General features: G+C 30.7%; 1 protein-coding gene and 1 pseudogene across 1 annotated transcript; one reads left to right on the forward strand and one right to left on the reverse strand.

The window, feature by feature from the left end:
* Positions 1-1,224: 1,224 nt before the first annotated feature.
* LOC120139548 lies at positions 1,225-16,109 on the reverse strand (annotated as a pseudogene).
* LOC120139547 (probable carboxylesterase 18) lies at positions 6,106-7,071 on the forward strand. The gene has a single exon (XM_039154726.1). It carries the CDS (start codon positions 6,129-6,131, stop codon positions 7,020-7,022), a length of 894 nt encoding a protein of 297 aa, XP_039010657.1. The 5' UTR covers positions 6,106-6,128; the 3' UTR covers positions 7,023-7,071.
* Positions 16,110-16,564: the final 455 nt, after the last annotated feature.

Raw genomic sequence — 16,564 nt, forward strand, 5'->3', positions numbered from 1 at the left:
CTATTGGTAAACTGAAGATTTGCGTTTCTCTGCCCGATAAGATTATCCTGTATCTCTAAATAATATCTGGAAACTCTAGTGTGTTCCATACTTATATGAATATTTTATCCGATTTATGATTTGAATTCTATTTTGACATCTGATCTGAAATCTGTTCTGATTCCTAACATGGATTCTGTTATGATATCTGATCTGAATTATGTTTTGATTTTTGATATCTCTGTTTACCGACGGAGAAATGTTTTAAATGGGGGGTATTGTTGAAGGAAGAAGTTCCGCAAGTTCCTCGGCTTTGTGCTCAGGGCCTTATATGTTGTGTTGGGTTGGGTGTATGGTTCTGGGGAACCTACACATTATGTTGTGTTGGGATGGGATGGGGATATATATATATATATATGTTTTAAAAAGATCTGAAAATTTACATGGTTTTTGGGAATATACTAGAAAACCTATTCTGATCTCCTGAACTCAGTCATCCGAAATATTTCTTTGAACTGAAAGCTCATTGTTCGTTACCACTTGAAATATCAGTAGGATCACTGCTCAGCATAAAAATCTGTAAATGTTTGGAAACAATAAGGAAATATATGTTTATCTGTATCTGTACGTTCTTCAGCATCATCTGGTAGTTCTGTATTACTGAGCTTTCCAAAGCTCACTCTATTACTCACCTTTTCAGGTTAAAAGAATTGTACCAGTGCATCTATCGACTTCAGTAAGGGAGTTCTTCCGGCGTTGTTGCAGAGAATGGTACATTTGATTAGGGGGCATGTAATTGTATTTTGATTTATATACGAGTCTGGAAATCTGTTTTATTTTTAAATAGTGACAACTGATTTTATAAGTTACATGTTTCAATAAAAGTTTTAAATTTTCCGCTATTTTTACAGTGGGTCGCTCCGGTGGCCCTAATGTGACACCCCGGATCGGATCGGGCTAACCGCATCGGTCTGGGGGTTACAATACACATTTAAATTGTGTGTCGATTTCAAAAATATTAGTTAAAATATATCACATTTTTTGTCGGTGGAAAGTATTTTTAATTCAAATAAATATTTAAAAATATATTATTTTTATCAAGATGCGTATCTGAATTATATCATTTTTATTTAAGTATCTAAAATTAATATGTAACATTTAAATAAAAAAATTAAATACATAAATGGAAATTATAATATATCTTACATATATATTTTGATGAAAAAGTATTTTAAATTATAAATAATTAATTAACTATCTTTCGAAATTGTCAAATAATGGACAAAACTACGTGAATAATACCATTTTTATTATTTATAATAATAACCGAAAAGATTGTTCAAATATAATATTCATTTTCAAAAAAAAATATAATGTTGAAATCGCTTATAACAGAGTGTGTCGTTACTTACGTGGTAGGAAGTCTGATTAGAATTTTTAATGTTTACACTAATCAAAATCGAAATGAAATAAATAAATTTAAAGTGCCAAAAATATTAAAAATTGTACAAATTTTATTTTTTTTTAAAATAACACACGTAGTATGAGAGATGTGTTTGCATGAGTCAGGCAACAGTACATGTGTATGAATTTTACTTTCAGCCACTCAATGAGTATACATTAAAAATATTACATTTAAATGTTGAGAAAAAATTAATATTTAAACAATGTATAATTTGAAAATGTCATGGTCAAAATTACTGATTTTGAAAAGTCAAATAAAGGTCAAATTTGATCATACCTGTATCAGTACAACAATTAAATATAGCATTAAAAAATTTCTTCAACTGTCGTACTAACATTGGTCTGATAAAAATCCAGAACATGTTTTTAATTACTCAAAAATCAACAAGTTTGACATCGAAATTTTCAAATCTCATATCGTTTGTATATTGAATTTTTTCAAATGTTTAAATATAACCATTTAGATATACGAGTGATTGAAGACAGTGCAAATACATATGCGTGGTTGTCGTCATATTGAACTAAAATAAAAAAATAAATATTTAATTATTAAATACTTTAATTACTAAATAATCTTTAACTATTAGAATTACAATAAAAATCAGCATAATTACCTATTAAAGTTTAAGTCGGTATTAGACAATATATATAGAATTTGTTCTCATACGAATTGAAAAGATTAATTCATTTATTAATGAATCGAAAATAACAAATTGTGGTTTTTGAGAGTTTCAAGATTTTTATTGTTGTTTAAACTGAATTTATTAGTTAAAAGATTGTTTTCTTTGTTTTAACAGGATTTTATTATTTTAAAAACGGGAAAACATTACATGGGCTGCAGTTAAATAGAGAAAACGAGTTCCCACTCTATTTATTCAATCTTTTAGGGTTCATTTAATTAATTCTTTTCAATTAAGAGGTTCTATACTACATCAATTGGTGATGATAAAATGATGAGGGTAACAATTTTTGACAGTTCATTCATTTTTATTTAAACGAAAAATTACAATTGATCATTTGGTAGAGGGTAAATAGAGAACACAAAGGTTGAAGACGATGATAATCGTCGAGAGAGAAAAAATTCATAACAAAGTAAAAGTCTCTTTTTTATCTTTGTAGGCGAGTTATATATAAACCCCTCGTATTTATGTGATGCCTATAGTAATAATGATTATTTACATGTTGACAAACTATTTAATTGTCAGATAATGAATTACAAATTATGAGATTTTATTGATTGTAACATCAGATGTTGTGGTTGTCTAAAGGATACGAGCCCTAAAAGCCTTATGAAGCTTTGGAGACTTAAGAGAATGATAATAAAGAGGTGGTTTTCAGAAGAGATCTAGAAAACGAACAACATAACTAAAAAACAACATAATGCCGAAATTGCACTCAACATTTGTACAAATGATCATTTTGACCTATAATTTTTTTTCGCAACATTTTAGTCTTAAAATTTAATTCTTGGTCACAATTATTCATGTTAGAAGAAATATATCAGTTGACTAACGGACAACACATGTTACTAATATGTTATTTTCACAAGTTATTGTGGTTTATCCCTTATGGTTTGGGCGGAGAGTTGCGGTCAGTTGCTCAGTGAAGGAGAAATAAAAAGCAAACAGACTGAAGACGGTGACAAATAATTTTTGAGAGAGAGAAAGTCCTAGAGAAAGTAAAAGTTTCATTTTTTAACTTTGTAAGATAATTTATATATTGATCATTAGTGTTGATGTCACGTCTAGAATGATAATGACTATTTACAAGATAACGAACTAAATAAATATGGATATCAGATAGTGAATTATAGATCACATGAGTCTATCATTAATCACATCAAAATATTATAATTATTCGAATAGTATGGAATTCCAAAGTTCTTGTGAAACTCCTGAGACTTTGGATAATAATAATAGAGACCGACTTTCAGAAGAAGTACAATATAATTAAAAAAGTATTTATTCAATTTTACCCAAATAATGCGATTTTCCTTTTTAGTGTCATTACATCTTTTGTTTTTCGTGTGCTTGCAGTTCTTCCTTTTGTGGTTGGAACCGACATGGAAATTGAAATAAATAAAATATGGTTAGGGTGGGTGAAGGGAAGTTGACAGATTTATGGCCAAAGACATGCATCCACAAACACCTCATCTATCTGCGCAATTATCCCGCTTGTATTTATGTCTTCAAGCTATACAAATATATTTCTATATACAATATAAAATTTATTTTACAAATGATGAAACCTCGATGATTAATAGATTTATTAATATTTTTTAAGATTTAAATTTGAACATTACGTATATAGAAATATAATGATTTATTATTAAAAAAATTAAAACCTATAAATAAATATTATCTTATATTCACTACAGATTCATAAATTTTTTTTTATTAAATATGTGACTTGCCTAATTTAGATTAATATAAAGGTGATCACAAAGTAATATATCTTCTAAATAATTTCAACCATTTTACAATGAGTGCTCAATCACCATTACAGTCGTTAGAACAATAATAATTCCTTTAACAAACTAAAGTAAGTTATTTTATGTCATGACTTACCTAATTTTCCCTACAAATTATTATTACAATTAATCTATCATCAATGTTATTTGTTAAGATAGCATGACCATAAAAGTTAACAATATAAAGAGAAAATTTTAAGAAATTTAATGAAAAATAGAAATTTAATTTTAAAAAAAATTATTCTGATTTATCTTGGTAAATATAATTGGAGAAAATAATACGAGAAAATAAATATTGAAAGTGTGAACAATATTGAAAATACATAATGTCAAAATTTCTTTGAGGTTGATTGAATAACACTTTAATTCATATTAGAGATAGCAACAAATTAGGTTGGGATGGATTTTCGATCAACTCGGCTTGACTAAAGAATCGTATATTCTCTAGCTAAATTTGATTTGACCTGAAAAGCATACTCACACGACCCGACTAGAGGAATATATTTGTTCCATCCAAATTCGATTCAACCTAAATTTTTAAGATAAAAATATGCATCTAATTCGATCTAATATAAATATATAAAAAGTATTTTTATTTGATAAAAATAACTTTATTGGGTTAGGTAGAATCCGTTAATTTTGGGTTAAATTACTATCCCTAGTTCCTATCATTTTTTTAGCATTTTAGTATCTAAAGCTTCATTTTGGGTCAAAATAATCATTGATTTAATAAAATTTATTAATTGACTAATGATTAATGTTTGTCGTTGACGTGATAAGTTTTATGTGTTCAAAAAAATAATATGTCATATTATTACTTTAAACATATGATAGCATCGAGTATCTAATTATATACATGTAATATGTGTCACATCATTACTTATGTATGCATTATAGTGTCACTAGCGGTGGAATTAAGAATTTATTGAAGGGGTTAAAATATTTTTTATTTTTCCAAAATATATACTTTTCAGTTAAAGAGGTCTGATCAATTTTTCTTTGTTTATTTATCAAAAATATATATTTTTTAAATATTAGTATTAATTTTTTTTTACAAGGATTCAGGCTCATTTTGGTCATGTGATGTTGCACCCATGAGTATCACGTTAGCTTTTTAAGCACATATGACTTGTTACATTAATGGCAAAATATTGATTGTTAATTAATTAATAGTTTTCATATAAATAGAGATATTTTAACTCAAAATAAAATATTAAATTAAAAATCTTTAAAAATAGAAATTAAAATGAATATTCAATTTAATGTCAAAGAGTAAAGATTAATGTTATGTCTATGGCAATTTTTTTTATTAATTTAGGATAATTGTAAAGTAGTATATGTTTTAAAAAAAATTAATCATTTGATAATGAAAGTTCAAACATTCTTATAATCTATGTTGCTCGAATCTAAAATTTTTAAGAATAAAAATCATCTATTTAACTACTAAAGTAATTTAATTCGTACATATATAATAAAATTCATTGAAAGATTATGAAGTGCATTGAATAACTTGCCTGGACAATAAATTTTAACACATATACAAGACTTATTCAAAATTATATAGACGAGTGTGAGCTTTCATATTTGTAGTAAAACATATTTGAATGGTTTCATTTTATTTTATTTTCTAATAATAAAAAAAGTAATTCATTAATTAATGCATTGTAAATAAAAATTATGGGTTTTTGAGAATTTCTAGATTTCTTGTTCTTTTAACTGAATTTATCAGTTTAAAATGTTATTTTTGTTGCTCTCTCAAATTTTCAAGGATATGTCATGATTAATTAGAATAGACTCGTGTGATATGTCTAATTTTAGTAGAAAGAATCTTCTAACAATTTTTTTTACATACATAAAATTTTAAATTCAAAACTTATTTAAACGATATTAAATTATTTGTTACCATTTAAACAAATCTTTTGATAGTTCAAAAGTTTATTTGGTTTGTTTAACAAATTTTATTAGTTTAAAACTTGAAGAAAAATGGGCAGCAGTAAAGAGAAGAAAAATGGTGGGTTTAGTTGAGACAGTTGCAGAGCCACACACTAAAGGAAATGACCGGCATAGTAGTTGAGTTACGGTCCCACTCGCTTTATTTATTTATTCAATTGCGTTTACATCATCTTCTTATAAATACCACTTCCCTCCTCCACTCTCATTATTTATTCAATTTCATTCAACTCCTCTTTACTCTTTTTCTTTCAAGTAAATCTCCATGCCTTCCATGGCGCCTCAACGTTCCAAACTCACCCTCCCTCTCAAAACCAGGATCTTCATCTCCCTTCTCTCCACCGCCACCGATGCCGCCTGCCGCTCCGACGGCTCCATCAACCGCCGTCTCCTTCGCTTACTCGACTACCAGGTAGCCCCTAATCCCAAACCCACCAACTCTGTCTCCTCTTCCGACACCACCGTTGATGCTTCCCGCAATCTCTGGTTCCGACTCTTATCTCCTTCTCTCCCTTCTGATGTCCTCCTCCCTGTCGTCATTTTCTTCCACGGTGGCGGCTTCACCTTCCTCAGTCCGGCTTCCCTGGCTTACGACGCCGTTTGCCGTAGGTTCGCCCGAAAGTTCCCCGCTTTCGTCGTCTCTGTCAACTACCGTCTCGCTCCCGAACATATCTACCCGTCTCAATACGAAGACGGGCTCGACGTTCTTAAGTTCTTGGACGACAACCGCGACGCGATCTTAACGGGAAACGCCAACTTGTCGCGGTGTTTCTTGGCCGGGGATAGCGCCGGCGGCAACATCGCTCACAACGTAGCGGTCCGCGCTTGCAAAGAGGAATTCGGAACGCTGAAGCTGAGGGGAGTCGTTTGCATTCAACCGTTCTTCGGCGGGGAGGAGAGAACGGAGGCGGAGTTGGAGCTAGTGGGTGCCCCACTGGTGTCCGTTCCGAGAACGGATTTCTGCTGGAAGGCGCTTTTGCCTAAAGGGTCGACCAATCGCGACCACCCAGCGGTGAACGTGAGCGGACCCAACGCCGAGAATATAGCGGAGTTAGATTTTCCGGCGACGATGGTGGTGGTGGCTGGATTTGACCCGTTGAAAGATTGGCAGAGGAGGTATTATGAATGGGTAAAGCATCAGGGAAAGAAGCGACATTGATAGAATATCCGAGCATGATGCACGCGTTCTATGTATTTCCAGAATTACAAGAAGCTTCACAGTTGATTATGCAGATCAAAGATTTTATTAACAACAGTTGCTCTAAACCTAAGTGATCTTGGAATGGATCACCATTTGATTGCATACTTGTTACTGGGTTTTCCACTCTTCCAAATGCAAAATCTACTTCTTCTTTTTAAATAATAATAGCTTTTCTCTTTTAATTTATTTTTTTTTGTGAAAACGACAGGGTTTACTCCGTGAATTGCGATTTTAATTTAAATAAAACATATCTATAAGTCATTAAAGGTCTTTTTTTTTCTTTCAAAAATCGTCAATTAATTTAAATTTAATGTGTAATATGATAGGACAATTTTTATTAAATATAAATACATACATAAAATTTTAAAAACTAAGAAAATTGAGAAATAACCACTGTTTATCCAATTTGGTGTAAAATTAAATTAAGAACCCAAATTTTTATATGGCATTGTAAATTGCATCAAAGCTTCTTTATATAGTTTAGAATTGGGACAAGTCCTAATCTAAATTTTGAATTTATCTATTTTTTTTATATTGGCGTGTACACATTAGTACATGAATTCGTGTACTTTTTCACATTAATATATAATTGTTTTCGCGTTAATACCTAAATTTATTTACTATTTTCAAAATGATATATTTATTTGTAATAGTTTTAATCCCTATAACCACTATATATTTTTGAATGTTTAACTTTCTATTATTTCTATACATTTGTATATATTTTTATAATATTTTAGAATTCATTTTTAACAATAATATATCACAAACTAAAAATGTCACATCATTTTCTTTTAATATTATTATAAAAAATATCCGTTTGAAAAATAAATAAAATCAGATATTAATATAAACAAAAAATATTTAAACAGAAAATAGATAAATTTAAGTATCAATATAGACTAAATTTTTTTGATACAAGTATAAAAAGAATAAATAAATTTAAATGCTAAAATATAATTATTCTTTTAAAACTCTAATAAAACTGAATTTTAATTCAAATAAAAATAGAAGAAAACTTAGATAAGAAAAAGGAGGAAAAGAGATAATCAGAGAAAGAGTGTTGATGTGATGTATTCCCATAGTTGTTGAAGAAAGATAATTGACGTGACATTTTCTTATAAAGATTACGGAAAGCTACTTTCAAATTATATTTGGGTGCAATTGAATCTAATTATTTAAAGACGTAACTATTTTTTTCATCTATATAAAGAATAGTCAAAAGATTAATATTCGAAGTAAAATCAAACCAAAAAAATAATTAAATATGTAATATTGAGATATGATAATATTTGTTCAAAATCTTAAAGTAATTTTGTGTCAAATGTTTTTCTGAATAGTCGTAGGGTGATTATTAGATAATATTTGTTCAATATATTTCTTAGTCGTTGACAACACATACCCGCATACGCAACTATTTAAACTCATAACATATTACGTGAACAATATTTTTTTAACCAATAAGATCACTTCATAGTTTCAAGTATATATCAAATGTTAATTTATAAACCAATGAAACTTGAACATAAATAAATTAGGGGTAAACTACATATTTAGTACTTAAACTATTAATTTTATTTTGTTTTGGTACTTGTAGTATGTTACGAAATGATATTTTTTTATAGATAAATTACATCATTCATCATTCAACTACCTTCTCACTCCTATTTTGTAATTTAATTGATTTACTTCAAATTACTCTTATTTTAATCACTCTAACTTTTCAAGTTTAATTTTTTATTTTATTTATATATTAATAAAATAATAATAAATGTCATATCAGAAAAATTATTAATGAAATAAATTAGAATGATTAAAACAAGATAAAATTGATTTTTTTTAAATTTTGTTGACCAAAATAAGAGTGAAAAGATAATTAAGTAATTAATGATGTAATTTACTTATAAAAATACAACGTCCGACTAAATTTTTAAAGGTAAGGTATTAATATGAAATAAAAATTAAACATTATATATAATTTTAAAACAAATGAAAAATCTAGATACTAAAACAAAATAAAATTAATAGTTTAGATGCTAAACGCGTATATTACCCATAAATTAGAGATTCCAAATTGACTAAAAAGGTCAAACAGGACAAATGGCGCTACTATAGACTTGAAAAGTGGCTGTGAACATGGGAATTCTGTGCGTGTGGTGTAACGCAAGAATTGACCTTTGTTTTTCATATTTTGGCTTTAATGACTCCAAACTAAGACATTCTTTTCACACATTACAATTTTATTTCAATTATTAATTTTTATTTTTACTAGAAAAAGGATAGATGTTGCTCAAGGATAGATTTAGGATTGGTGATAATACAAGATTTCATACACTTCTTTTTGTCAAAATATTAATTTAAAGAGGGTAAAATGTAATTATTTGAAAAGTGAGAGATAGTTTTTTAAAATATAAATCAAAGATAAAAATATTAGGTGGGGTAGTGGGTTAAGCCCCTCCCATTATAAGTGTAGTAACCTGACACAATTATATATCTATATGATATTTATTATTATTTATTCATATTAAATATGTAATTTTTTATATATTTTAAAAGGAACATTACAAACCACGTACCTATCTTTTATCATTTAATTCAAGCATATGGCCATGTTGTATGTTTAAACAGAATGGCCAACTAGTTGAACTCATGGCCTGTAATGTCCACCATTCTTTGAACGCGACTCGAGTTTTTTTTAAATAATTTACGGTGATAAGATAATAACCTACCGACATAATCGATCAAACTTTACATCTATAGGAAAAATAACACTTCCTTTTATCTCGTCATGATATATACATGACATATAAAGAAAATAAAAGCAAGATTATTTATTATTATAAAATAATAATAGATTTGTTTTTTTTGTACATAATAATAAATTTACTTAACGATATGGTTGAGACATTATGATTTTTATTTTAAAATTTTAGAAATATATTTAATAAATACAATATTTTTTAACTATGAAAATATCAAAATATATTTATTTTCTTTTAATAGAGACATGAAAATAAAATAAATAATTTTTTTACATTTACATTGATTCAAATCGATGTATAGGAAAAAAACAATTGTCAAATATTTTATATTTAAGAAATTGTTGAAAAAAAATATATGAACCAATGTTAATTTATTAAGTATTAAAAACTCATCGTTTCTAGCTTCTCTGATCTTAAAATAATATTTTTAGTGATAACATGTTTTAAGGTCGGAGAACTCATTTAGTCAACCTTAAATTAATTAATTTTAATATGCTTTAAATCAAAATTTTAAATAATAACATTAAACTGTTCTTGTTCAAAATTAATCATTGAACATAAATTAAGAAATAAGGGATTAAAAAAGTTAAAAAAACGAAGCACCAGAAGGGGCATTTAATATTTATAATAATAATTTTAAAAAATTTACTAACTAGTGGAAAATGATATACACAGTATCATCCAAATACTTCAAAATGATTTTTAGAAACTCTTTTTCAAAGAATGTAATTCATATTACATAAATCATTTTTCGGAATCCATTTTCCATTAAACAAACGAGCCAAAAAGCAAAAAGTTTTAAATATCTGTTTTATTAAAACAAAACTTAATGTGAGAATCGAACAGAGAGTCCGTCATATAGATAGCCAATCTGCTCCCATCCCAAAAGTTAAACTTTTTCTTTTTAATCCCACAACAATCTACAAACATCAAAACAACACCATCACAGATTGAAAATCCCAAAAACACAACCAAAAGATGCTCAACAAACCCATCATTTCATCAAACACTTTGTATATGCAAAGGGCTAGTTTAAGTGGTTCATCACCTTCAATCAGGAAGAATTTGTTCACCATCTGCGTCTGCTTCAGTCTCAACCTTGGGTTTTGGAGCTTGGCCCGCTCCAGGAGCCTGCTTCTTCTTAATCCCGCTTACAATGTCGTCGATTCGTAGAAGCATGCACGCAGCTTCTATAGCCATCTTAAAAGTTTGCGCCTTCACGTTGTATGAATCCCAAATCTGACACATTTTAAACAATTCATTCAACGGCAATGGACATAGTTGAGGCATCAAATGACTAAATTAAACAGATGCTTCCATCATCTTTCGCCAACATGTTAGAGGGTTATAATTTGATATGTTGGAGGAATCCATCCAGCCTACTTTTATTTACAAGACTGAAACAATAGCTGTTACTCTAATTCGGGTGTAAATGTCAAATACGGTTATATCGCTTTTATTAATAAAAGAAAAATCACCATTTTCTCTAATAGAAGGATCTTAGATGTCTTTCATGGATCTGAAGTGGACAATTTCATCCACCATATTACATCTTGAAAGGTGCATCATAATTGTTACACACAATCAAAGTTTAGGGTGAAAATTTCAGCGATGAAAGTTCAGGTAGAAAAGTGAAATTATGGTGAAAATTTAAGGACTGACACTGTACTTGAAGAAAAGGCGCAAATTTCATCATACCTTTTGGTCTTTCATGTCAGTAATGGCACCAGTGTTCCCGTCTATGCCAATCCATGCATTTTCACCATTCGCATGCTACAATCACAATTTCAGAAAATGGAAACTGTAAAGTTCAGGGTATTGTCAAAAGCGTATAACTGCACTGCACTCTAGAATCATACATACCTTCCCTTGCAGAGCAGTCATGGTCCGAATCACATTAACTCCACAATTCTGCGCCAAAGTACGTGGTATGGCTTCAAAAGCAAGAGCAGCAGCTTCATACGGCCACTGGCATACAACCAATGAATATAAGCACTCTACCAACTCAAATAACAGGAAATTACAAAAAACTAAATCTCTAAAAGCATTGGTAATTATACATTCAAATGTCAAGAAATGCTAGCATATCAAAGTCATGCAAGCAAGCATCAAGCATCTTTTCCATGCATTCAACACATGAAGTCTTCTGCAACAAGAAACTATCAAAACTAAATTTCTAAAGAAGGATACTTTGAGAGCTGCTAATTGGGAATCGGATAAATTAGCTAAAGAAGGAATAGGTTGATTACTAGGTTGTGTGTTTAGGTTGTTCTGTTTCTGAGTTGGCTGTATTAGTGTAGTTTGGTTTTTAAGTGTTATGTTGTTACAGAAGTTTGTAAGGATCTGGCTTTGTATTATTCTTACTCTTTTCCTCCTTCCAATGTCCTTCACGTTACTGTTGTAACATGGAGGTTATGAAGGGGTTTTTTAATGAGGCATACTCTATTTCTATCAACAAAAAAAACTAAATTTCTAAAGCCATTGATAGGTATTCAAATGTTGAGTAAGATTAGCATTCAGGATCAAACAATTCCTAGAATGAATTTAAGTTATGCATAGAGCATCAAGCACCTTTTCTATGCCTTCAACAGATGAACTCTTCTGCTTCAAGGTGGCAGAAACGGTTAATTCTGTAGCACCACCACCTGGAACAAGTTTCGGATTCTTGATTATGTTTCTTGAAACAGACATGGCATCCTGTAATTGAAACATGCCTCAGAACTTTATTCCATAGCTGATAGAAGCAGCATATTAAATTTCTTACCTGCAGATTTCTCTCCACCTCGTTCAGGAGATCCTTGCTAGCACCCCTTAAGAGAACCGTACAAGCTTTAGGATCTTTGCAATCAACAATGAATGCAAAGAACTCATCCCCGATTTTTTTTTACTTCAAATAGCCCAGCTCCAGTACCGACATCGGACTCCTGCAATTCATCAGGATGATTCACAATAACAGCTCCAGACGCCTTTGCAATTCTGTTGTTGTCCGTCTTTCTCACCCTCCTAATTGCACTGACACCAGCCTTACTAAGATAATGGCATGCCAAATCACTAAGTCCTTTTTCAGTAATCACCAAGTCTGGTTTGAATTCCAGAATCTGCACGCAATGGTTTTCAATGTATTCTTCTTCCATTTTCAAAAGGACTTCCCAATCTTCTTCCCTAACCAGCTCAGCATTTGTTTGGTTCTCCCCTTTCTTATACTCAAGAGGACAGCCAAGAAGAATAATACGTGGGTTTACAATCTTTCGTTTCATTTTGCCGGGAGAAACTACATCTTTATTGATCATCACTCCCTTGAGGACTTTAGAATCTTCCAACTGGCCACCTGGTACTTTCTCTACTTTAATGTACTTCTTAATATCAACTTCTCGCAGCCCTTGGCCAACGTCAACTCCAACTGTTTGAGTTGCATCAATTGCCAAATCCTAGAAGTTAAAATTAAGTAGCTATATAAATCAACTATAAAAATATAGAACACAAACTTCATTTCTAACTCTTCATTTAAAATAAATCAGAGGATCATAGAAGGAATGAAAGTGCTTTGCACAGAATCTATGTGACTACAAAAGAGAAAATTTGTGCTACATTGCAATAAAACTGAAGCAAAGATAAAAGTAAGAAACACAATGAGTTCAGGAACATTATGCATAAGCTAGCACAGCCTCTCCTCCTCCTGTATCAGTAGAATGTCTTTTCACAAATATGGCGCTAAGTAGATTAGGCTCATTATCACAGTTCCAATCATTAATTGCATTGCATCAAAGTTGCAATCTAATAGCAGCCACACAAATTAAAAAAGCATGGAAAATGAAAAACATGAAGGTAAAATCAAGGACATCTTAAGTAAAAGTTCCAATGTATCTTCCATTGAAAATTCACAGGAAGCATATGTACTAATGGTAAGGAACACCAAGAATAGTTTAATTAATTGCCTAAAGGAACCTAACGGTGCTCTTTTTTGTTGGTTCAATCAAATAGGAACATACTTTATATTTTCAGCTAGAATAAACAAGATATTGGCACCATTCCCATCTCAATACAGTATGAATTTCGGTGTGTTGAACATGTCTGATATGGGCACTGCTTATACAATCTTGGTCTTTCATGTGAGCCAGACCAAACACCAAAAGGAAGAAAGTGAACTAAGACAACAATAAGAGATTGCTGGGTCATGTGAAACACACGAGACACAAACTGAACAGAAAAAAATACTATTTCTGTACACTTTTCAGCCAAATGCATAAGTCTGAATATTTTAGTAAAATATAGCCCAATACATAGAGACAGCCATCTCAGATGTTCAAACACCCAAAGCAAGTAACTATAGTTTCTTGATTTATGATTTAAAATGTTCCCTGATTCCTTCTGTAACAGACAGACATATTTCAAATGTCCTTTCCCCCTAATGCTTGCTGATTGACGTAATATATTAATTATTTGGAACCAAAGATGAGGAACCAAATCTATTCATATTCAAATATGAGCAAACTGCTAAACAATCAATTAATCAAATGGTCAGATGACTATTCTATCATATGTCCTTTGCAAAAAGGAAAACAATAAAGGTAACTACTACGCCATTTCAATGGCATATTCTACGGAATCTATAATAAAAGTGCAAATAAAAACAAGTTTTAATTAGAAAGAACACTGACGGCAATCAGATCCCCAAATTGGCTAGTGAACTTTGTTCCTATACAGCTCTTCACAAGTCCCAACACTGTTGAACCTGCCATTCAAACATAAAAGCAACAATATGACGATCCAAATATGATAAAGATGTCAATACAAGGGGGTAGATAAAAAAAAATTATGATTATAAAAAGTTCCCAGGAGCAACATACGGTGTTTCACATCAATAGTCATTGCAATCTTGTCAAGCACAGCAATAGGCAATAGCATCCTCCAAAGCCTTATTGTATGCTGCAAATGAAATGGTTAATCATCAAATGCTAAGTTATGATTCAAAATCAGATGTTCAGAATCTAGCATCAGCTCTAAGTTGCAGAACCTCGACAGATAACCGTAGGATGATAATTTTTTTCAATAAATGCTTCTGCGACGTGAAGCATCTCACCAGCTGCACCAAAGAGTACACATCCAACAGAAGGCAATTGAATACCAAATGATCTAAGCAATAAAAAATCCATTGAACTTCTGAAAATTTTATCAGTTCACAAAAAAGATCTTATATATGAGAATATACTTGAACAATAAACTAATGTATGCAAAAGCATCAAAGCACATAAACAGCATTCTGCTGCATAAAGATCTACCAAGAACAATGACAGATGCCGTTCCATCTCCAACTTCTTCATCTTGCATACGGCTCAGTTCAATCATTGACTGCCATGACCAACAACAAAAAAGATAAGAATGAAAGAAAATAAGACAAAAATTGGGGGGGGGGGAGAGTATTCACATCCTAAAAGCAAATCAAATAGAGATGCATGGTATAATATCATGCCTTTGCCGCTGGGTGTGCAATATCTAACTCACGTAGGATGACATTTCCATCATTAGTAACAACAATACCTGGTAGAAACCAAAACCATACAACAATCTTTATGCCAGTTCAACAAAAGCGCATTTGAAGGGTAATAAAATGTTTTTGTTAATTCCAAAAACATATGCAATGGAAATGTAAAAAGAAGTAAAAAAGGATTACCTCCAGCAGCATCAAGGAGCATTTTCAACATGGATCGAGGACCCAATGTTGTTATAATAATGTCAGCAACAGCCTGTAAAGTTATTCGGTCAGTAAGCATTGAACAGACAACAACAAATGGAAATCGTATCGAAGACCCAAAGCATGTTGAAGCCTTCCTTCTTAGATAGATACAAAGTCCTCAGATCAGAAGTCGGAAACAAAAACTGGGTTTACATTCTTTTAAAAATTAAGCAGCTTATTCAGTAATCACACTCTAGATTAATACAAAGTAAGTATAACCGGTATAAATTTTTAAAATAAAAAAGAAAGAAAAGGATTACCATGGAGGCTTGGATATTAGCATGGTGAACCTTAGTCCCAGACTCCCGCTTCAACGAATCCTCTGCGTATTTCAATGAACAAATTGAATCTAGAAGCCCCATTTGGGATTAAAAAAATGCATCGAAAGAAAAGAAAATAAACTTACTCAGAACGAGAACTGGGGCGTGCATGATTTATGATTGTTTTTGGTATTAGAACTTAAAAGCTTTTGAAACAAACTAATCTGGAAAAAGGGTTTCTTCCCAGTGTGTAGCTTCTTCCACTGAAAAACACTACTATAAAGATGGACCTTTTCTCCTCCCCAGTTTTTTCTCTGGGAACTAATGGAAGATTTGAAAAAATGAGCTGCTTGTTATTTATGGGCTACATTTGTTTTCTTCTTCTTCGGATAGGCCCAATTACTTCTCTCTTTGCTCTGTGTTTATGTTCTTGTTAATTGGGTAACTCCAACAAACTATTAAACTTAAAAGATCTAGCTTCATCCAAAATAGACCATATTACCGATCACTCTTTCTGCATATTAAATGAGATATTAAAATTAGGCTTTCACACTTAAACATAAAAATATTTTATTACTTTTCAAATTGTGAAGTTTATCATCCAAAACTAGCTTAAACCTGATTTCAATAAATAATTTAAAAACTTTTCTAAATCACCCTAAACCCATCTTGATAATTGGGTCTTTTCTTTTCTATTTATTTTATGAAGATTGTAATTTATTCAACTGTATGCCAATGCTTTGT

This window comes from Hibiscus syriacus, unplaced genomic scaffold (assembly GCF_006381635.1).
Source record: "Hibiscus syriacus cultivar Baekdansim isolate YM2019G1 unplaced genomic scaffold, ASM638163v2 tig00110761_pilon, whole genome shotgun sequence".
NCBI classification, from domain to species: Eukaryota; Viridiplantae; Streptophyta; class Magnoliopsida; order Malvales; family Malvaceae; genus Hibiscus; species Hibiscus syriacus.

Coding starts and splice junctions, on each gene's coding strand:
- LOC120139547 (XM_039154726.1), top strand. CDS start 6,129: ATGCCTTCCATGGCGCCTCAACGTTCCAAACTCACCCTCCCTCTCAAA.